This window comes from Seriola lalandi, unplaced genomic scaffold (assembly GCF_002814215.2).
Source record: "Seriola lalandi dorsalis isolate HSWRI2012SDOR001 ecotype SW California unplaced genomic scaffold, Sedor1 jcf7180002054303, whole genome shotgun sequence".
Lineage (NCBI taxonomy): Eukaryota > Metazoa > Chordata > Actinopteri > Carangiformes > Carangidae > Seriola > Seriola lalandi.
Genome location: NW_019524856.1, coordinates 586,172 through 608,871, shown reverse-complemented (window position 1 = coordinate 608,871; position 22,700 = coordinate 586,172). Strand labels below are relative to the sequence as shown.

General features: G+C 43.8%; 1 protein-coding gene across 2 annotated transcripts in view; it reads right to left on the bottom strand.

The window, feature by feature from the left end:
* Positions 1 to 6,634: 6,634 nt before the first annotated feature.
* Positions 6,635 to 22,700, bottom strand: part of LOC111655084 (polypeptide N-acetylgalactosaminyltransferase 10) — a 62,672-nt gene continuing 46,606 nt past the window's right edge. The window contains exons 7-14 of one of the 2 annotated variants that reach the window (XM_023406333.1): positions 19,662 to 19,779; positions 14,538 to 14,645; positions 12,268 to 12,489; positions 11,054 to 11,170; positions 10,082 to 10,231; positions 8,049 to 8,285; positions 7,201 to 7,423; positions 6,635 to 7,095 (exon numbers count right to left, since the gene is read on the bottom strand). In XM_023406333.1, coding sequence (XP_023262101.1) covers positions 8,121 to 8,285; positions 10,082 to 10,231; positions 11,054 to 11,170; positions 12,268 to 12,489; positions 14,538 to 14,645; positions 19,662 to 19,779 — 880 coding nt within the window. In that variant the 3' untranslated portion in view covers positions 6,635 to 7,095; positions 7,201 to 7,423; positions 8,049 to 8,120. The remainder of the gene's footprint in view (positions 7,096 to 7,200; positions 7,424 to 8,048; positions 8,286 to 10,081; positions 10,232 to 11,053; positions 11,171 to 12,267; positions 12,490 to 14,537; positions 14,646 to 19,661; positions 19,780 to 22,700) is intronic. The other variant, XM_023406334.1, reaches the window with a different exon arrangement.

The window sequence follows — 22,700 nt, the reverse complement described above, 5'->3', positions numbered from 1 at the left end:
TAAAATAAAGGGTAAAACATCAGCATTATTATTTTAACTTGTTCTGATATTTTTAATTGAAATGTTCTCCAAAACACGTCTTCTGTCAAAAGTCAGGGGTGGGGGCTCACACAACTCTCGATTCCTGCATTAGCTGAGACAGCGAACACATCTTAGGTGAACAGAGAGAAGGAGGGGTGGCATCAGAGTGGTTTGTTTTGGAGTCTCATGCTATCGTTAGCTTGATTTCCAACCATGGTTGTGCTAAAACACAGGATAGGTCAAACCAGGACAAATTTTATTTGTACAGTGCAAAATCAAACATCATAAATTTGCTTCATGGGGCTTCACAGTCCGCACAGTGTACAACACCCTGTCTAACACCCTGTCTAACATCCTTAAAGACGCTCTGATTGGAGGGAGAAGGGACAAAATGGACGTTTAACAAGTCAATTTTCCCACTGTGATACTGAATGAGGAGGAATAAAAAGATTTCACGATTCTCCCGTTGTGAGGCATTTCACCAGTGGGGAACATATCGGAAAGTAGCAGGTGAGTTAACAACAAAATCACATCGTGATTCATGGTGGGTGAAACCAGCGGAACTGCCCGAGGCCTTCCCGAAGACTCGAGGCCAGAGGTGTCACGCAGGGGTTCGCTCGCTTTCTACACTCGACCCTTCTGGGGTGAAAACTCACCAGAACATTGCGGGGACACTTCCAATTTGTAGGCAACAAACTGACGAAAACAGGCGCACCTAAAACCCCCCAGCTGAAGGCACGGCTCTAGTACTCACAGTTCGCCACTGCATTTTACTGTGGACCACGAAAACAGCGTGTGGTTTTTCAGATTTAGTGTGGATGTCTGAAAGTCTGATCTGACTAACAAGTAACACTCAACATAAATTATACATTATCTCTTGTAGTCCTGCTCACTGTTCTTGCAGACATGATGCTCACTGTGATAGACCACTGAACTTGAAAAAACATAAACTATATTACAGCAGTAAAAAGCTGATTTGTAGCAACTGGACCACAAGAGGCAAAAACACCAGTGAGGATATTGTTTTGTAATGTAAACTCTAGTTTCCAGCTGACATTTTTTACGGCTTTCTGTCATGTGAAGCGTCGGTGAAGAGCAGCTTGGCTCCTGTAAACGAGCTGCTTTTGGACATGTGCCTGACGCAGGCAACCTGAACAGAATATATAGCTGGCTGTATAAATCTGTTCAAAGACAGAAGTGACAGCACCATGTGCGTGTCTCCGAAAAAGCAGCGAGTAACTGACGGCGGTACAATGAGCTGCAGTTTTGCACGTCCTTGTCAAAACGCGCCGTTGATTTCTCTGCGGCTCAAGTCAGCGATTTACTCACCCGGGCTGAATGGGTTTATGTAAATATAACACCAGGTATTTAACTAAGTGACGGAGCCTCAGACAAACTGCGGGGTGGAAAAAAATCATTCGCCTCACAGCTGGAGGGATGATGATAAAAACATGCAGACTGAAGGACAAGCTCTTATGTTGAAGGAGTGAGAACAACATGAAGGATGACAGACATTTAACTTTGACATGATATTGTTAAAACCATGCTACTCCAAGAGGAGAGGAGGGATCAGGGATCAGCACAACTTCAGATACAGCTTCATTCATACACACTAATTGAGAATCTGTAGCTTTTAGGTGCCTGTAGCATTAAGCACATGTTTGGACTGTGCAGTATTTAGCGCAGCAGGCCACATGGTGTACAGTATATTAAAAAAATACAACAAAGTTCAACTGAAATGACAAAATCATCTGTTTTTTACAGTCAAACATCTGCATCAAAGTTCATTTCAATCGGGAAAAAATCTGTGGAGAAACATCACTGTGTTTGATAGCTGAGCTTTGATGGAATGTAAAAATCTAGGGGGATAAATGTAAAATATATAATACAAAAATAAGTGTTTTGTTAGCAGCTGTATAAATGAGTAAATATCACACAATTTAGCATCTAAACTGACCATTCTTGACATCGGATGCTACATCTCTGGGTGTTCAAAATTCAGGCGCAGCAGCTACGTAATTAACTATCCAGCCCACAAACTGGCGTTCGCAGCGTAGCCTATATTTCCCCTGATGAATGTTCTTTCGGTTGCTTGTTCAGCAACCGAGGGCCACGTTTCTTCTCTAGAAGCACGGGAACATGGAAGGAAGAAAGCATTAGCAAGAAAGCTAACCTGTTCTATGCTAAGTTAAACTAACTGATGTGCATATTAGTTCTACATTAATGTATTCAGAAAAGCGACGGTATCCTGAATGGAACTGAAAACCAAGCCATCATCACACCAAAGACGTATAGTGCAGCATGGGACGTGTAATTTACAATCTGATTTCACTGGACTTCGAGATGGCAGGAGAAAGTGTTAAATATCACCACCTCCAAAAAGCTCTGACCTGCCTTTTTTTTCTTAAACAGTGAAGCATGTTAAAGGATTTGACCCGAATACGTCGACCCAGGTCCCCTGTGACCCCGAGCCTGCCGCTGCGCCGCTGCCACTGCCGTGATTTTCCATTAGCGAGTGACAGCAGGGCCGTTTATAGCAGCGAAGCCCTGTGGAGAAGCAGGTTAGCTGTAATTATTCAGCTGATAGGTTATGAGCAGAGCAGGCCTGTCACACCTCTCCTGCTTCCCCTGGACTGAACCAATCAGACGCCAGGAGGAGCGTTTGGATATTAGTCACGCTGGCAGCAAGCGTCTCCCGAGAGAGAGAGAGAGAGAGAGAGAGGAGCCTTCATTCTCACCAGGAGTTGTGGTTCATCCGAGGACTCCTTTCAGTTTTATCTCCAACATGCGACTAATACTTCTGTTACCCTGGTTAACACACGAGCTAATAATGTGCTTTTCATTCTGACCTATTTCTCTAAACATTTTTTCCAGATGTGAAAGATAAAAGTTGACACTAGAGGAGGGAAATTTTTCTATTTTTCAGGGCAGGATTCAATTAGCATTTTTTTGTTTTGTTTTGTTTGTTTCAGTTTTTGTCTCCAGTTCACATCTGTCTTTCCATTTCATGCTGCCTGATCATCAAAAGGAGAGAGTGCAATTTGCAGGGTCATAATATGATGGAGGCGAACATGGAGCTGGAAATGGAATTTAAATGACGGCCGGTCTCTCCCCCTTTTGTAAAACTCTGCATCTGTTTTTAGAGCTCAAGTGGTCAAAGTTGAAGCATGTCTTTTTCAATTGGCTCTCACAACGAGGAGCAGAGAGTGAGTGGAAATATTCTGCTTAATCAAAACACGCACCAGCCTGTCACTTCAACCCAATTTCACTTCAGAGCAGCGAAACCAATTATGATGTCTACCATTATTTTTCTTAAACCTTGAATTAATTGTGTGGAAAAGCCCAGTGCTGCAGATTTCAGCCATCATTAAAGCACATGCAGCCATTCAGATTTCTAAAGCAAGACAAAGAGCCTCAGAGGATGATGGTTTTTCCTTGATGTTTATCTTCATCTTTTCATAAGTGAGCAGTCAATGCAATCTCTGATAATTCTTTACCTTTAAAGAGAGGAAAATACAGATTCTTTATCTGGATTTTTAATTCCACGACTTAATTTACGTGACGTCTTCTCAGTGTGCTGACGATGGACGCCTTTGTCCCTCAACGCAATGCACAAAAGAAATGAAAGGAGCTAAAGTAGCGAGACAGCAGTGAGAGGTGCAGGAAGGTTTTTCAAAATAAAGTACTGAATCTTTGGTGAAAGAAAAGACATTTTGAACACTTGCATGATTGTTAAATCTGCACCAACTCCTCAGTGAACAAGTACTTTGACCTCACAAAACACATTTGCAGCCATAACTCACAAATTCATTCACTAATTATGACACAATTTAACTCAAATGTCTACAAGGATAAGATGAGGTAATGACATTTTATATCCAAAGGGTCAAAGGTCAAACTTCACTGTGACATCACAGTGAAGGAAACCACCACCAGGAGGTGATTCAAGTGAATTCATTTCACTCTCTATGAAACAGGAACTCCACCCAAACCAGACTGATGTTCTCACCTTAACCAAAGGTCTCTGCCACTGTGAACGTTAACATGATGAGCACAACCACAACACACGCTGTGTATCAGCAGGAAAAGAGTTGATTTATTTCATTTTTGTGTGTGAATGAATAACTTTCGACAAATGCAGGATTTTCTTCACAGATTCGGGTTAAACAAGTTGAAAACACGACACCGGAGAGAGACCTGGATAAACTCTGGAGGATTCATGTACTAAGTAATGAACAGCTCCAAAATTAACATTATGTTCAAGAAAGTCTTTTTTGTTTTTTCTTCATCTCTCTCCCACGCAGGTGTCTCTTAAACCTTGACATTTCTTTATACGGGTTCAATTGCCCATTTACTTGTACTCTGTGGCAGCTGAAATGACTCATCTAATTCACCGCAGCTTCTTTTAGCTGCTCTGTATGCACACCGATGAGCCGAGACATCACGACCTCTCACAGATCAAACGGATAACGTTACTTATCTCGTGGCAACAGCACATGTCAACGTCTCAGATACACTAGGTGGAGAGTGAACAGTCAGTTCACAGAGTCGACGTGTTGGATTCTGGAGAAATGGGCAGGTGGGAAGACGTGAACCACTCCGACAAGAAGCAAATCATTATGGCCAGACAAGTGGGTCGGGCATTGCAGCCCGACAAGTGGGTCGGGCTGCAATGGCAGCAGGCTCAGCGGGTTATTCCAGACTCTCCAGCAACGCTTTCCAGCTGCTCCTGGAGGATCCTGACACGTTCAATCCCTCCAGCGAGTTCTGGGTCTTCCCCCGGGTCTTTTCCCAGTGAGACGTACCCAGGAATCCTCTAAAGAAAGGAGCCCAGGAGGAATCCTAATCAGATGCCTGAACCACCTCAACTGGCTCCTTTCAACATGAAGGAGCAGCGCCTCTACTCCGAGCTCCCTCCGGGTGTCAGAGCTCCTCAGCCGATCTCGAAGGCTGAGCCAAGCCGCCCCACGGAGGAAACTCAACCGACCAACCCACTAAAGTATGAACCTTAAAGTTTAATTTTTCCTTAGCTGAGGGAGTTACTTCAGGGAATGACTGCAGGTCAAATCTGTAAAATCAATTCCTCATCATGAAGGGTGTCCTTTCAGTTCCTCCACACTGCGTCACACGTACCTTTAGTTTTCTTTTCTTTGGTTGCTAAGGTCTGACTAAGTGATTCCTTAAGTTTAAGAACAACTTAAGGAGAAAACCTGAAAGACTTTAACATTAACATTTTGAGGAAACCTGATATTCCTTAGCTCTTATGTATTCAGTGTATTCAGACTGATATGAGCAGTCTGGTAATTGGACCTGTTTTATTATTATTATGTTTTCTTCCCTTATTGCAATACAAGACCAAGGTTAGGGTAATGTATGCAGTGGCTTCCACTGTTTGTTTGTTTGACCTTGGTGGCATTAGAGAGCCAATAAGATCCCCAGACTCATACTTGGGTATTGGATTTACCACTCAGGTAGATGACTCACTCTGTCAATAAAAAAAGTGGATGTGGTAAATGAACTTTGGGCTTCGGCAGCTGCTGTCCTTTGTGGGGAAATGTTAAGCTCGATGTGCAGGTTTCATCTCCAGCCTGAGCAGAGATGATGAGTTTGTGTGACCTCCGTTTTATCAGATTTTCAATAAGATGTCTGCGCTCATATCCAGGTACTGAGTCAAGGACTTGGGTGGTCACATACACAGCACTGGCGTATGCAGACTGTGGGTGTAGCAGAGGCTGCATGATCATTTATATTCATATTTTCTCTGCCAGTGACATCCTCAGCTCTGATGACCTCAGCTCAGTTGCAGTTTTAATTGTATTTATTTGTTTATAATCATAACTCTTTTAAATGGTCCCTTATTTTACACATTCCTGTGTTTTATTTTGAAGTTTTGATCCATAAGAAGATATATTTGTGGTTCATCTCAGTGTAGTTTCACATCTCCTCTCTCAGGCTTCTCTCTGCAGCTCTAGTAACAACAGGTCGGTGAGCCAATCAGAAGAGAGGAGGCTCTGAGCCTCTCTTCTGATTGGCTGACTGTTTTCTGAGTGATCCAATAAAAATATAGCAGATTTCAGGTAAAAACAATCTGAGAAACCAAATCCTGCAAGGTTTGGATGGTGGGTCCAGGTGGGCGGGGCTTGGTGACTGCTTTGTTGTGACATCACAAAGTTCCAGAAGTCCTGACGGCTGGTTTTAAGGCTCAGTTTCTGAATACAGGCTGTGTGCATTTCTCTGTGGACTGAGGCTTTGATACTTTCACAGTATTAATATAGAAGCTAGAGCTGATCTATAATCACACTACACATGGACACAGACATTTATATAAAATGGGTAACCATTTAAAGTTACTTTAAAGGTCTCAACATTTCCTTGAGAGAAATGAGAAAATATTATGTAACCTGGGGTCACAGCCAGCAGCCATCATTTAGAGATGTGTGTGTGTGTGTGTACATATGTAATATGATGCGATGTTAGTGATGTTTGTGCCTGAGGATGATCTGGATAACATTAACATGTGTGAGCAGTACGTTACTTGTAAACTGTCACAGAGTAAAAAATATTTTAAGCTTTAAAAAAAATTATCTTGGGAAAGAAAGAGACACAAATCATGTAATTTTCTTTTCTTTGCTTTATTACACAGTAGAAAAAATATTTGTACTTTCAAGATGAGTCTGTACAAGATGTTCCTGTTAAAAAAAAGAGATATTTTTGCAGTACATCTGCACACTGTGCAGGAGTAACTGTTCAACATATGTTTGATGCTTTTTTTCCCACCAGTTTCCATTGAGGAACAGATTTCAAAAAGTGTTTGGCACCACCAATGAAAAGAAGGAGCAGGCGTGTCCTGTTCTTGGAAGTTGTAAGGCAACAGCAGAAAAGTCGGGGTTAAAAGAGGCCAAAGAAAAGATAATCCATTAAGTCCAGCAGAGTCTGTTTGACAGATTCAAACCAGCCATGAAAGAAAAGAGCATCTTTCCAAATGTTTGTCTTGTAAATTCTTGAGGTCCAGAGTGCAGTTTTATTTTGGTTGGATTTCCACAGGACACTTGGTTTCATTGTGGTTGTCCCACCCTGCAGAAGGACAGAATACAGACAGTCAGTGGAGAACCTTTTTCTTTTTTTTTAATTGTCAGATGAGAATAAATCAGCTGTCGGTGGGATTCGTCTTTCTTTTACCTCCTTCCTCCTCACGAGCTCACGCTGTATGATTGGATTCTGGATGTTTGCTGTGTGTGTGGTCCGACCAGCACTCGGAGCCCTCAGCCAGCGCGCTGGATCACCGCTCCGCCACGGGGAATGTTTCTAAAGCAGCATGTTGTTCATTTGTAGCTTCCAGTCTCATCTGGGCAACAGGGGGAAACAGGAGAGATCACCAGCTGGTAGCAGCTCAGACAACGTGCTGTTTGGACAAGACAACAAGTTGAGTTATGGAAGTTAATATAACTCTCTATAGATCTTATATAAATGATCTTATTTTTCTTATTGTGAACAAATCCCACACAAAGGGAAATGGATCCCGCTGTAGATACAGTCAAACAGCTGTACTGTGGTTTACAGCAAACGTTACTCAGACCAGAATAAAAGGTGCGTCTGTTACGGATTATTGTGAGTTGTGGATTAACACCACAGACTCTAAATAAAGATGGTAGACGTAGATTCTGTGACGTCGCCCACTTCCTGTCTCCTGAGTGGGTGTGGCTGGGATTGCTTGTTCATGTTAAAACATAACAACACTAGATACAGTCTGAATTTGCGCCGCTGCTGGGTTAATATCTGATCAACGCAGTACAAGATCATGTTTCCCCTCCAAAAACAGTTAAATAATATCATTAATAGTATTATTAAGCAAAGGAATACAAGCTTTATATAAGTTTTAATTCATGGTTTCACGTCTAAGTCCCTCTAAACGTCTGTTTATGCAGTTGTTGGCGACGTCAGCAGAATATTCGACAACAACGAACACCAGCAGTTTTGTTCCTCACAAAGCAGGTAAAGGGTAAAACCGAGGTTACTGTTGTACTCACCTGATCAGAGGTGACCATTATTCCATGACCTTTTTTTCTTTGGAAGACGCCTCATCTCGCCGCCCGGTGCCCTCAGTTGGCGCCCTGGTTGAAGTGCTCCAGCACGGTGGCGTTGGTCCTCTCGAACAGCCACTGCTGGCTCGGGGAGGAGGGGTCGCACGTGTTCATGAAGACCCGGCGCTCGCTCGGGCTGCTGTCGATGCAGCTGTTACTGACGGGGTGATACAGGCTCTGGTCCTGGAGGAAGGACAGCGGGAAAGAGAAGAGCCTAAGTCACCTTGTTTTTGGGTTAATCGTTTGTCCTTTTGTTTCCCACAGTTCTGGTCTGTGTCATTACTACACCGGGTAAAACTCGATACCTCTACACATGAAAATGTTCTTATCTATCTGGGTCTTTAATAATGTTCCCTGTGTGTCTGGTCTCTGCCGTTTCATCGCTCTTTGTTCACACTGTGTGGGACACGAGGAAACCTGCCGGAAACCAGTTGCTACACTGAGTGAGGTCCACAGCCTCTGAGGTTTGTTAAATCAATATGTTTGCTTGTTTCTCATGAGTCACGCTCATTGCTGCTCACCAGAAGAGACCTTTCTAAGTCACATGGCGCAGCAGGAAGCAGCTCTTCATCAGGTGCTCTTCACTGTGGTTAAAGGTCCTGAGTGTTTTGTTTTGTAAAAAAAAAAAATTATCTTGAAATAAAGCAAAAAAAAAGTTGAAATGGTTGAGTAAGGCCCCTCTTTGCTGACGAATAAAGAAACATTAGGTGTCCTTTCTTTGGAGCGTGATCCGAGACGACCCAGATGTTGCCACTGACCTTATGTCTTTGTCAATATATTGAATAGAAGAAAACATCCTGTTTTTGCAAAGCTTCAAAACAATGCTTGGACATTGTGGCATCAGACTGTTGTAGATAAAGTGTTTAGCTTTCTTGTTCTTCAGCCTTGACCTTGAAAATGTTTTTCTACATGATTCATAATGGTGTATAGAGTGCAGATATCAAAAAGTCTTCAAAAAACAGGAAGCCTCTTTAAAAAGATCCATATTTTCTTTTTCTTCTCCTGTGTTTTATTTGAAGTGTTGATCCATCAGAAGATATATTTGTGGTTTTAAGAACCAAAAATCACCTCAGTGTAGTTTTACATCTCCTCTCTCAGGCTTCTCTCTGGAGCTCTAGTAACAACAGGTCAGTGAGCCAATCAGAAGAGAGGAGGCTCTGAGCTTCTATTCTGATTGGCTGTCTGTTCTCTGAGTGATCCAATAAAAATAAAGCAGATTTCAGGTAAAAACACTCTGAGAAACCAAATCCTGCAAGGTTTGGATGGTGGGTCCAGGTGGGCGGGGCTTGGTGACTGCTTTGTTGTGACATCACAAAGTTCCAGAAGTCATGACGGCTGGTTTTAAGGCTCAGTTTCTGAATACAGGCTGTGTGCATTTCTCTGTGGACTGAGGCCTTAAATTTTCAAATTCTATCGTGTACATTGATCACAAACTATGGTTTCTACCATCTTTCATTAACTTGATTTTACACCGCCTCCTGTCTCCGATGAGATTTAGTCACAATAAATCAGGGTTTTGACTTGTGTGTTGTTGTAACACCTTTCACCTTACACAGTCATCTCATACATTTTTGATCCATAACTAGCACAGATTTAAAGCCAAGGGTTGCAAAACAATCTGACTGCCAGACACTGAGATATAAGGGTGCACCAATTTGTTTAGTTATTTAACACGACTGACACGTTTTTGTACAAACAAAAGCTTGACACTAAAATCACACACACAAACAATCTTCACAGTGTGGCTTTAAAGGAACATGGAGCTGGTGAAGTGTAACTTGTATCTGCTGTTTATGCATCTTTCAATTTTTCCCAACACTTAATTAGATGTTAACAGATGGCCAGAGTAATGCTGAAATGATTCATTAATTAACGTAACAATGCTTAACTCACCAAAGAAACCTCAACAGAAAAAAAAAACCCATTATTTTCTACATGTAGTACAACTCCAAACCCTCAGTCTCCACTGTCCTCAGTACCTTCCTGTAGCGCCACAGCTGGTTCCCCTTCATGCCGTGGCAGTCGTACAGGGTGACGGGGCTGTTGTGGGAGACTGCGTCAAAGCAAACCTTCCTTGTGTGCATGGGGTCGCCCACTCGAATATCCTCCCTCCAACCAAATGTCAACACCTGCAGGGAACACATCTCAGCTGTAACCGACAGTGTAACCTACCACTTTTCTATTAGCTTGTGGGCTTGTTGCCAACATACTAACATCAGAATATTGACATGCATATATTTTGATAACATGCTAACGCGTAACGCGTGAAGCGTCTAGCGTTTAACACGTGGACGGGTAACATTTAGCATCTGAATTCCAAATTAAAACCACGCGTACATTTCGCACGACTGTACGTGGCGACTAACGTCTGGAACACAGCGCAGTATGTAAAGACCCCACGTCTCTGCTGTCTACATCCATGTCTGATGTGGAGTAGTCCAGGTTTTGGGATAAAAAGATAATCATTTCACATCTTGGAATATTAGCTTAAAAAAAAAAATTAGGATTAGCATCTGAAGCTGATGGGAATTTGGTCACTGACTTTAGAAGTATTCTCCCATGAAATGAAGTTTTGAACAAGTGGCCGGGCAGAAGATGAAAAGTGAGAGCATCATTAGAGGCTTTAACAGGACTCATCTTCTCGGGGGCCATAAATATCACTATCAAATTTCACGGCAGTACAAGCAACATTTACTGAAATATCTCTCACTAGGCCACAGTAGCTGGATTCCAGGAGCCGCGCCACGAGAACAGATCTGCTGAACAAAGTCAACTTCTTTGGCTTCCCAGTGACCGGTTCAGAAAAAATAATTAGGACCAATAAGCATCAACCATGCGACATAAAGAAACAAAAAAAATGTATAACTCTACATGTCAAGTAGCTCTAATCTCTCAGGACAGGAAATGAAAAACTCCATCAGTAACTTTACTAGAGAAAGAATGACCCTCACCTGTCCATGACTCCAGCCCACCTCGCCCCGCCCCTTCACACAGCTCTCCAGGCGGATGGGACTCCCCGACACAAAGTGTTTGATCTCCATACACATGTCGCTGCCCACGTTTCGTATCTACAAACCAAACCAAACAAAACTCAAACACATGGAGTCCAAACAGAAGAAATCCATTCACTCGTCCCTTCTTTGCATTGACCACTGCTCTGTCTGTCATACACAGATGAGCGTACGTTGCTGAGCGCTCTGGGGTGTTCAGCTCGCCGCTCAGTTTCCACGGCAGCGCCCCGAGGCTTGGCCCTGGTAGTTTGTGGTTTACAGGAGGAGACGGGGAAAAAATGTTGTTATTGCAGACATGTTTCATCACAAGATTCTTGTCTGTTGTTACCACTGGGAATTTAGTTATCACCATCTCTAGCCTGAAGCACGCCCCTCTGCTTTCCACTTGGATACTTCTCAGTGGTATTTCATTTTTCTTTCAGTAGGTCAAAAACACCTGTGTTGAATTGAACATGATGTGCACCTTGTGTTGGTCATCTTGGTATCCAGTGCACTTTATTGCACCATGCACAGTTGGTGCTGCCTGCAGATCACTCCACACTGTTGCCCTGCCTGTTTCCAGCTGCAGGAACGTTGCTCCATCCGCCTCAGTTGGACTTGGTTAGTTGGGGAAGGAGCCTTCAGGCATTGAAAAAGTTTCCCAGAGAGTAAAAGCTGCTGTAGAAACTGCTGACGTTTCCAAACAATAGCTCAACTTAACTTTGCTTTCAGCTAAGAGACAATCTTTATTTATTTTTATTTTCCCGCTTTCTTTTAAATAGTTTTCCCTCTTACTTCTGTCTCTGATGTTTTTCTTTTCATCTGAAATAATAAGAAAATAGACGACCTTCCTTTAAATGAACGTATCAGTGCTGACAGTGGGTGGGAGTTCATTACATTATTATCAGACGACTTCGTTCTCCCACGCACCTGTCAGTCAGGTGTGCATTGGAGCATTTGAAGTACATGTCTGAGACGATGAATCTTGCTGAGCGAATAAATTCAGATTGACTGATGATGTTGTGAAACCAGAGATGTACAACCTTTCAGGATCAATCCCAGCTGCTAATTACAAGTTTTGAGTTCAGCTGGTTCATTGCTGCGCGCCTCCAACCTTACCTGTGACCTGTCAAACCAATCTAACCAATCTCGTCAAAGCGGTTTCGTAACTGTACCTCTCCCCACGCGGCGGCGGGGGGCTCCACCGGCGGGTAGTGTTTGGGCAGATCCCAGGCCACCTCGCTCATGAACCACTTGAAGCTCTTGCAGTTGAGCCGGTTCCTCAGCTCCTTCTGCGCCGTCATGTCTCCCGCCGACAGGTGGCGGTACTCGGGCCGGCGCTGGTAGACGTATTCGGCGTATTCGTCCATCCACACCTCCGCCACGCGTTTCAGGTTCTGAAATTAAAAATCAAAGAGAGTCAGGTGGATGGGTTTCCCAAAATAAAAAGTGAAATTAACATCATAGAGGAATCTGGGTCAGGGCTTGTGCCCCGCCCACCACCGCCGGTGAAGACGCAGCGCTGGTTAGCGGAGGAGAGACTCAGCCACGTGTTTGAGCCTCAGTCAGACGCAGACTCTGAGATTGTTGTGAACAAAATCAGCAGCTAGAAGACGTATCAGAACGGTTAGCATAGTTTTCTGGTTATGTTGTTTGTTAGCTTGTATGTGGCAGACACAGAGTTAGCGGTTGTGCTAATGCTAACTCTCACTCTCTGTCCTGACAAGGTTTCAGATTTATTTAGCTCCGCCCCCCCACATCATCTTGTATTATATAAAAAACGTTAACGAGGTGAAACACTTGATTTCCGTCGGCGCCTCAGAGAGTCTGTTCTGACAGTGGCATCCATTTCTTCACAGCAACAGTTCCTACTTTGCTGCATCTGTGAAAACTTTCTGACAGTCACTTAGAGCCAAATGTGTTCAAGCTGAAGTGGAAGAAATGTTAGCAAATAAAGAGGTATAACCCTGGATTTGTGCAGAGAGCAGGACTCAGTTCATTTTAGTAAATGTTCTTATGTAAATGTTCATCTGCAGGGAGCGGCTGATCCAGGGCCATCAGCATTCCACTGAGGTCCAGTTTAAAGACGGTTGGCCAGAATAAAACAAAAAGAGCAAAACAAAAGGCCAGAGCCTTTCAGTGGCATACTGAGCCAAACGGAGCCGAGTTTCAGGCTGCGGCAGGGGCATACATAATGAATGGTGTTCGAATACACCTCGGATGATTTAGCGCTTTTAGACTATTTCCTTTTCTGTGTAGGTGCTTTGAGGGAACAAAGAAACTTAAGCCCATTCTTCACAGGAGCACCTGCAGAGGCTATAAGTCGCAGATAGTAGACACACCGCGCGCTGCCGACTCTCATCTGGTGGTCTTTTGTTAAAGTGCTTCCACTCGGGGAGGAGAGAGAGAGGACAGGACTCAGGAGAGGACGGGGGAAACCGAGCGTGTGTGTTTATGTGTACAGTGCATGTGTTTGCAATGTGTGGTGTTCATGTGTGTGTTTACTCGTGCTCTTGAGCTTAATTAGAAGCTTCATTTATTCCATCTCGTAAGCTGATGTATTCAGTTACGCCTGTTTTAGTTCAGTTTCAATGTTTGGTGAAGTTGAGGGACGCAGATGTTGTTTTTACAGTGTTTGTGCTGTGTGTGTGTGTGTGTGTGTGTGTGTGTTTGCGTTAAATGACTTTTCCCGACTCCTGAATATTTCCTGGGCTGAATTACATTTAGTTTCACATCAAGCCACATTTCAGTACAGCACAAAGCCAAATGTGTTGTTTTTGTAAAAACCAAATTGAACTCATTTAAATGCTGAAGAGCCTCGTGTGTGTGAGTGTGTGTGTGTGTGAACACTGGAGAATACTAATACAATTAAAATCAGTTTTACTGATAAGATGTCACTTTTTGGGTTTTTTTGAGTAGTTGAGTATAATTGGATTTTGCTTCATTTGTTGTTTGTTTAATCAAGGAGAATTACTGATAAGAGCTTTTTTCAAGAGACCAGAAAAAAGAGGAGTAACTACTCAGTGTAAGAGTAACTACAAAATATGAATGGCCTGTTATAGGCCGAGCGAGTTAGTGCACTGTTGCTTTAAAAGCTCCACAACATCTGACAATACACAATCAGACATGATGAATGATGAGAATATTATGATGAAGCAGCTCCGCAGCTTTAAACGAGCAGTGTTTTACATTCATACAGAGGAAGGATAAACTTCCAGGGACGTTCTTTAATTTAATCTGACCCTGGTTTAAATCATTCAACATGAGCTAATACTGTCTGGGTCAGATTAGTTCTGCTTACACTATAACACAATCCTCTGTGGCGTCGTGGCTCAGATGTGACGGACACTGAACCCCGGCATCAGACCGTCAGAGAAAATCTGTCACTGATCTGCTGCATTGTATTTCGTCATGAACCGTGGAGGCACACAGCGTGAAGAATTACCTTCGCCAAGCTGATCCCGCCGGGGACCTTGTAGGGGACGTACTTCCTGTAGATGTGTCCGACCCTGGAGCAAGGGATGTCCTCCATCCGACCGCCGCACATCCACACCTACAGAGACACTGTTGTGTTTAGAAGTGTTGTCCATCTTAAAGATTCAAAGACAGAGAAGTGTAGGTAAAGGTAAAGGAAGGTGAATGGGGGGGGGGGGGGGGGCATGAAGTACAGTGGGTCTAACAGACTTATAAATCCTGGGAGACTAGCAGGAGAGGGGAGTGAATGCAGAGGGCAATAAAGATGAGATGGCAGAGCGGGGGAGGAGGAAGAAGAGGAGGCAACAAAAAACCAAATGATGATATAACGATAGCCTGACTTCACCTGAGCAGCAAGGAGAGAGAGAGAGAGAGAGAGAGAGAGAGAGAGAGAGAGAGAGAGAGAGCTGGGTTAAGTATCTTATCACAGCGTTTAAACTTTGTTGGTATTAGAGAAACACAAGGAGCAAACTGGCAACTACAACAACTGCAAAGTGCAAAAGCTTTTCAGGAAAACACAGCGTGCAGCGTCTTTGAATGTTTTTTTTGACATTGTAGGACGAGGTTTTAATATGTTTTAAGCAGACTAATGTGCTTGTCTTGAGCAAAAATAAACCTCCCTTTACAGCAATTTGCCACATTTCCTCTCCTTTTAGCTTGTCTATCTCTCCCAACAGAGGCATCCAGCAGTGGCTCCTCGTTTTAATCCTCCAACTATAAGGAATAACAGCTGTGATGATTCTTTTTCTTGGCTGGCAGTGTTGAAAATAAACCGTGAGAAAGAAAGGGAGACGATGAAGAGGACGGAGAAGAAAAGAAAGACTTAGAGACGGCAGGCGAGACGGGGAAAAAAAAAGAAGGGGGTTTTGTTTTCAAGACAATAGCAAAATGAAACTTGGGGAAATGAAAAGCTGGATTTAAACATGACAACAAACAAGGGAAGTATGGACGCAGAGAGGCGCCGTGCCTCCACATTGTTTCTACAGAGTGGAGGCCTTTATATGTAAATAGGATTTACGCCGCTCTGAAGGTTGGAGGCGGGTTGAAGCAGAACGTGGACGGAAATGATGGAACATGAAATACGCGTGTTTTACATCTGACGTCATGGAGTTCAACAGAGGGGTCTCCCGCCTGTCCACCCACCACGGTAACATACACAGCAACATCAATCCCATCCTAATACATGCTTCTTAATGCTAACGCCCACAGTGCAAACCACATATCTCACAGTAGCATAAGTCCATTCAGCACATTCATGCTCACAGTGGGATGAACTCATTAAGTGCCTTTTTTCTCCAGCTAATATGTTTTTCCATCCAGCATTGTAATGATGTGGTGTGTTCCTTCCCTTGCAGTGTATTAGTCTAGTTTTAGTTGTTTAATTTTTCACTCTGAGACACAAATGGTCCCACTTCAATTAAACACGGACTCAGTTTTTGAGTCATTACAGCAGTGTGTTCCTGTATTTAACAACATTACACTGACACGCTGGTGGACAACAAAAAAAGTCAACATTTCAATCTCTGAAAGCCAATTAGCCTCAACCCTGCAGCGCAAGGTGAAGACGCTAGATGCTAATTATTGTTATGAGGAATTAAACACTGACGCTAATGTTTAATAAAAAACGCTGCGTTCAAGGTCGAGAATGAACCGTCAAGCTCAAATCCACACCTCCATCTGTCTGTGAGAATAAAACCAACAGTTAAATGTTAAGTGAAAGGCCCCACATCTTATATAAAACCTGCTTCCAAACGTTTCCAAATGAGATATATAATCTTTCCAGCTTGTTCTGGTTCTACGTCCAGCGGAAGGCGCCCAGCAGACATCCCAACCCGATGCCCGAACCACCTCAGCTGGCTTCCCCCTGGATGTCAGAGCTCCTCAGGCTGAGCCCAGCTGCCCTGCGGAGGAAACTCATTTCAGCCGCTTGAATCTGCGACTTTATTTCGGTCGCTACCCGGAGCTCATGACCACAGGTGATAATCACGGTCACTTGGATTGAGTTTGCTTGTTGCTACAAAAAAGCAACTTCCCACATGGGGGTAATTTCATTGCTCCTGCCACAACCAGCACGACCCCCTGCACCACCACAGTCTCTCTGCTCCATCAGAGAAGGAGAAAACCCCCAGTACCAGTACAGATCACATGAGGCAACAGAGCTCAGCTGATGGTGAGAAACTACAGAACAACAGAACTCACTCCGGCTGATGAATAAAACATACTGCTGCAAGACAAAATGCAGAACTGACTAAAAGTGCAACTAAAACTTGAGTTGTCTCGATCGATGTCTGAGAATAAATAAAACATTGGTGCATACAATTCAGTATAACCGTTATTTCAGCGGCTCTGTTCGTGTGTTTGCCTCCACCACATGTATAATAACGACCATCAGTCGATGTAAAGTCAGGGATACAGAAGCTTCAAGGTTAGCACTGGCTCCCACACCGATCCGAACGGACCGACCCTGTGGTTTTTCTAATGTCAGTTTTTGTGTTCAGCTTGTTTTGGCTCCTGGTTTTTTCATCCCTCCGATACGACCGATGTATCACCTTCATCGCTCCCACGACGACGCGCATACCTGACCCTAGTTGTCATGGTTACAACCTCCTCTTGACACTACGTCACCGCACTTTTCCCCTTTGCTCCTGTCATCATTACTACGACCACTAGATGTCGCCTAGCAACAAAACGTAACTATGGGTCACAGTAACCCGCCGCGCAGACGACAGTCTCGTTCAGATGTTGGTAACAAGCGACGCGCAAGAAAGTTTAAGTATGAAGTTAGTTTTCTCAGGCCAGAACAGGCTGTTGGATGGTGTTGTCATGGAAACACGCATCAGAAAAGCCAGCGTATCATCATACTGGGACTATTTTATCAATCACACCGCTGGCTGATATGGGAGGTTTTATCTCTGTAGCTCATCCATCCAAAGCTCTGAATGCCATGAAAAAAAAAAAGAAAGAAAAGAAAAGCCTTTAGAAAAGTTTTCCTCTGCCAACTACTCGCCAGTTAGTGAACTTTTACTCTGAATAACCACTTCTTTTTTTCTCTCTCTTTTTGGCTCCATCCATGGAGGTTTAATTATTTGTGCCCGCAGAGCAGCTCTGTCTCTGAGAACTGTTTGCATAACTGCAACTCCAGTCTGCCGGAGCTTTATAAAAGAACCCACCGTCGCTTTTATGCCGCGCGCCGCCGTCTCACTCTGCGTGTAAGGTCATATTTCCTCCACGCTCTGCCAGGCTGGAGGTTCTGACATTATCTCGCTGTGTGAGCCGCGAACGCTCGCTGCTCCCATGCCAGTGTCACCGGGATGGTGCTTTAGATTAGCTGTAACCGCTGAATGAAGCGATTGTGTTTCACATGCGAGCGGGGCCTGGCTGTCTGTGGGAGCAGCAGTTTGGTTGTAAGGATTAGTATGAGAGCCTGTTAATCTTCTCACCTCAGGAGACTGGCTGTCTGCGCTGTATCAGCTAATGGGGATCTTAATAAAAAGGAAACTAAATTGAATATCTGAGGGTATAAAGTAGACTTAAGAGGCACAGCTAGGCATGTGCTGATAGCAAAATTTAATAGTATGATAATCTTGACCAAAATAATAACCTTGGTTTGGGATATTATCTCAGCAATTACTTAAATAAGATGAAAAGCTTCAAAACAGTATTGAAACATAAGAGCTTCTTGGCACCAGGCTGAGCCGCGGGGTCACGGCTGGTCTTAGTCAAGGCCTATCATTCATTTCACGCTGACAGCTTTAAATGTGAGAAATCCTCACCTTTTGTTCATGGCCCAAAAAAACCCTGTGTGTGGTTATCCTTTTTGGATTTTGAAGGTTAAGGTGGAATTACACCTCTGCATCTCAGCGTACGGTGGTGCAGTCAATGTGTGGGAGATGATTTATGGTTCACCACCACAACACCAGCCAGATGTGTCAGATGTTATCAGGCCGTGTGCTGCTTTCATTATCCCGCTCAAGGAAAAATGGCGTTGGAAATGACTTTGCGAGATCTCGAAATATGTCGGGGAAAAGACGGTGAACTGACATTTCCTCCTGTGTGTTTGGTGTTGTCTGCACTGGCGTTGCTAAAAAAATCTAACGGCAAAGTTTGTCGTTTTCTTCCAAAATGACCCATTAGAGCATTTTCTGAGAAATGTGGCTGGTCATGGTTGAAGGAAGTCTGAAGTTGAGGTGGGATGGGAAAAGTGACTCCAAAAAAAAGGCTTGTTCTGTATATTTGATTCGGTTCACTTCCGTCTTCTTCCAGCTGTGTGACTGATTGTGTCCGGCACAGAGAACATGAGCACGGAAATGTTTTGCTGAATAAGACGTGAGGAGAAAATGAACACGCCACTTTCATTTCCTCAAACTGCCCAAACTGTCACCGGCCCTGCTGCTGAACCTGGACATCAACGTGAATTACCATGTTTTTAGTTTCAGAACGCATCGCTTTCACCGAGTTAACACCCGGCGTCCTGGTTTTCGAGCCCCTTAAAACGGAGACTTTGGGAAACGACGCTGACCCTGCTTTAGTCTGAAGGGGTCAAAACTGAGACCTGGTGAAAGCTTCATGGATAACCAATTACAAGCGCTACTGATCTTGTTGCAACTAACCCACTGCAGAGTCAGACAGTCTACTTCCTGTTTACCCGCAGACCCGTGACATGCGTGTTAGTATGGACGGAAATTACCTCTGCTGAAACGCTCGTCGTTTTACAATGAGAACATATTACAGTAGTTACGATTTGCATGAAAAGCATCAGAACCTTAAGGGGAACGTTAGAAACAAAGCAGTTTGTTCAAAGTCAAAACGAAGACACGCTCCTTGTTCTTTTATAACAAATAAAGTCTTGAGAGAACAGATACATAAAACCTTAGATGTGCCTGAAGTCAGAGGAGAGGAAGATGATGTCATTGCCTGGGGACAAGTGTAATTTCAAAGAGAACATCTTTCATTATGTTTATGACCCTGGTGCAACAGCTGAGGAGTTACAGGACGGAGAGTAAATACTGTAAAAGACAGAAATCTCACGTGTCTCCTGAACCTTCAAAACTGCATGAAATAAAAAATGAGATTTTTTTTCTTTTTTTTTTTTTACCTTGAAGGAGATCTCGTACTGTTCTCCTCCCCAGATCTCCAGCCCCGTGTCGTATCCTCCCAGCTCCCAGAACCACTTCCTGTCCACGGCGAACAGTCCGCCTGCCATCACAGGCGACCTGCAGGACACACGGATCACAGCACGCAGTCAGGACGACATCACAGTTTCGTACAAAGCGTGAGTTTTTCCTCAACACGTGTCTCAGCCTGTCGAAGAAAACGTCTAAACTGATGAAAGACTTTTCCACTTTGTAACAAACTAAATGAGCTCGTCTCTTCATCATAATCCCTGAACTCAAATGCATGAACGAGAAGGAGACGAATGCAGACGGTGACGCACTTTATAAACTTCATCCTTGAAACTCTCTATACACATGGAATCTGTTTCATAAGATTAAATATGACGTGTGTGCAGTGAACTAAGGCTGCAAAAAAATTTTGCAGGAAGAGAAGTGACGAAGAATCTGATATAAAAATACTTTAAATTGATTTCTGTAACATATATTTGGCGTATACCAAGAGGAACATTTAACACGGGGACACAGGATTAGAACTGAGACTCTTCTTTGACGTCTTTAAGAATGAATCAAACTAGAATCAACTCCTCGTGGTTGTTTCCCTCCGAAACCAACTGAGCATGTGTGAATAGAGGTGAGCTGAGCTGCAGGTATGAGGTATTTATGCACATGTTCTTTCCTGTGACTCTGGCTCTCCACTGCATCCACTGCAAGGAGGCGAGTGCGGCGTTAGTCGACTATTTCTCTCCTGATAATGACGACGCTCTGAACAATGCAGAAGCAATTAACCCACAACGCAGCACTGTCTGCCGTGACAGGCTCTGTGCCGCCCAGTGCAGGGCTTGTTAGCTGTTGTGTTGCTGCTGCACACCTGAGGCAGAGAAACTGGGGCAGCAGGTGCAAACACACACACATACACACACACACACACACACTTAGATTTCTTGTGGCGAACTTCCTTCATCAACTGGATCTGATCCTTAACCCCCACCAACTCTCTCCAACTCACGCCTTCCTTTAGCCTCTGAATGTAACACTAATCTTTACAATCAATCAAAACTCAAGTGGATCTTTCTCATCTTTTCATTCCCCAGAGCAATTACGCTCCTGTACAATGGAGAAATATCACAACACACACACTTACACCTGGTTGTCATAGTGACGGGCTTTTCATCAGGTAGAAGTCGGAGGCAGGCAGCCAGCAGGTCGTCTGCTCTGACCAAAGTCGTCCATTAGGAGGATCAATCAAAGGGAAACGGTGCAGCTACTGAACCGTCAGCAGAGAGAAACGCTCCGGGGGCTTCGCACGCCACCTGAGCGGAGAGCACACATACGAGTCCGTGGCGGTGACGCACAGTGGTCACAAAAACATTGCAGGGGTTTGCTCCCATTCAGCCACAAGAGCATCGGAGGGGTCAGTCACTGATGTTGGGCGACAAGGCGTGGTTCACGGTCCGTGTTCCCGCTCATCCCAAAGCTGTTTAGATCCGGGCTCTGCTCAGGGCCAGTCTGGTATGGACCTGACTTTGTGCCTGAGGGCATTTGTCATGTCGAAACAGGAAACGGTCAAACACAAACGTTTGAGGCAAACCGCTGTCAAGAATATCGTTGACTTTTGACTCCATTGTCCACATACTTTTTGGCCACAAAACGTAGATTGTAGAAGTTAGAATTCCACACTCAGTCAAACCGTGTCCTCCACCGACTCATGCTGTGTTTGTTTTCCCTGCATAACAACAGCAGCTGCAGACTTATGTTACTGTTTACACGGGATCCTTTGGCCAGTGTTGCTGTGCACTCAGAAGAGCTCATAGTCCAATATATAGTCAATTATTGTGATGCACGTACACTGGAGGAAACATGGATGGGTACACAGTCTGTGTAGCCAGCTGTACTGATTAAAATGTAATTAATTTTAACGATAACACAGCCATGAGATGGGTGACTGAGAAACCGTGACTGAAACATGTCTTTTACTGTGAAGCAGCTGCGGTCAGACGATACCAACGTGTTTCTTTGCCTGGATAAAAGCCCCGCTGCTCCAAAAACATTAGTCTAAATTCATATCAGTATGAAGTTGAGCACACAGGATCAGTTTGAACCGTTGTGGGGGAATAGACTTAATTACCGCTGAGACAAAGCGAAGCAGAGGAGTCGACCGAGCTTCCAGCTTGATGCATTTCAGCTTCTGTGCGTGTTGTGCTGCTTAAGACAGAAAATATAACTGTCTGCACAGCGCTAATTACTCTCAGAACCATATTATTGTCTGTTCATTTCACAATTTAACTGGAAAATAAAACCACAGACTGTAAATAAAGAGGGGCGTGGCCTCTGTGATGTCACCCACAGGTTTCTGAAGGGCAGCTGTGAAGCTCAGAGTGAGCTGCTCCACCGACGCCATCTTGGTTACGTCGTTTTTAAGACACGTGACTTATGAAATGTGTTGTGATTCGCTGAAATGCCAGTATCACCTGAGATTCACCTGCTGCAGTTCTGTCAATAAAACATTTATTTCTCAGCCTCTGACGCAGATAGAAACATGAGATAAGAATAAAATGAGAGTTTAAACCTTTGACTTTCATTGTAAATCATTGGCTTTACTCTAATGCTCATCGACATTTTAAAAAATATAAATATAAATAACCCTTAAAAAAAAGTTTAACCGAACTGAGAACATCGACGTTTTTCCAGCCATATACAATTTCCAAGGCAAAGCCCCAATGATTTACAATAAAAATCAACTATCTGCTTCAGAGGCTGAGAAATGAAGGTTTTTAGCAGGTTTTTATCAGGGCGTCTGAGCTCTGGGTTATAAAATGCTGCCGACGTGTCTCGAGCCGACAGTGTGCACATATCGATAAAGAAAGTGAGAATTATATGCAACCTTCTTTTTGAAGGTGTTCCCACGTCCAGTGCTGTGGGAGAACCACTGGGCACAATGTTTAATTCATGTGTTGACACAGTCTGTACAGTTAGAGGAGCACTGCAGTGAACCAGTGAAGTGGCTGCTCAGGGAGGGGGGG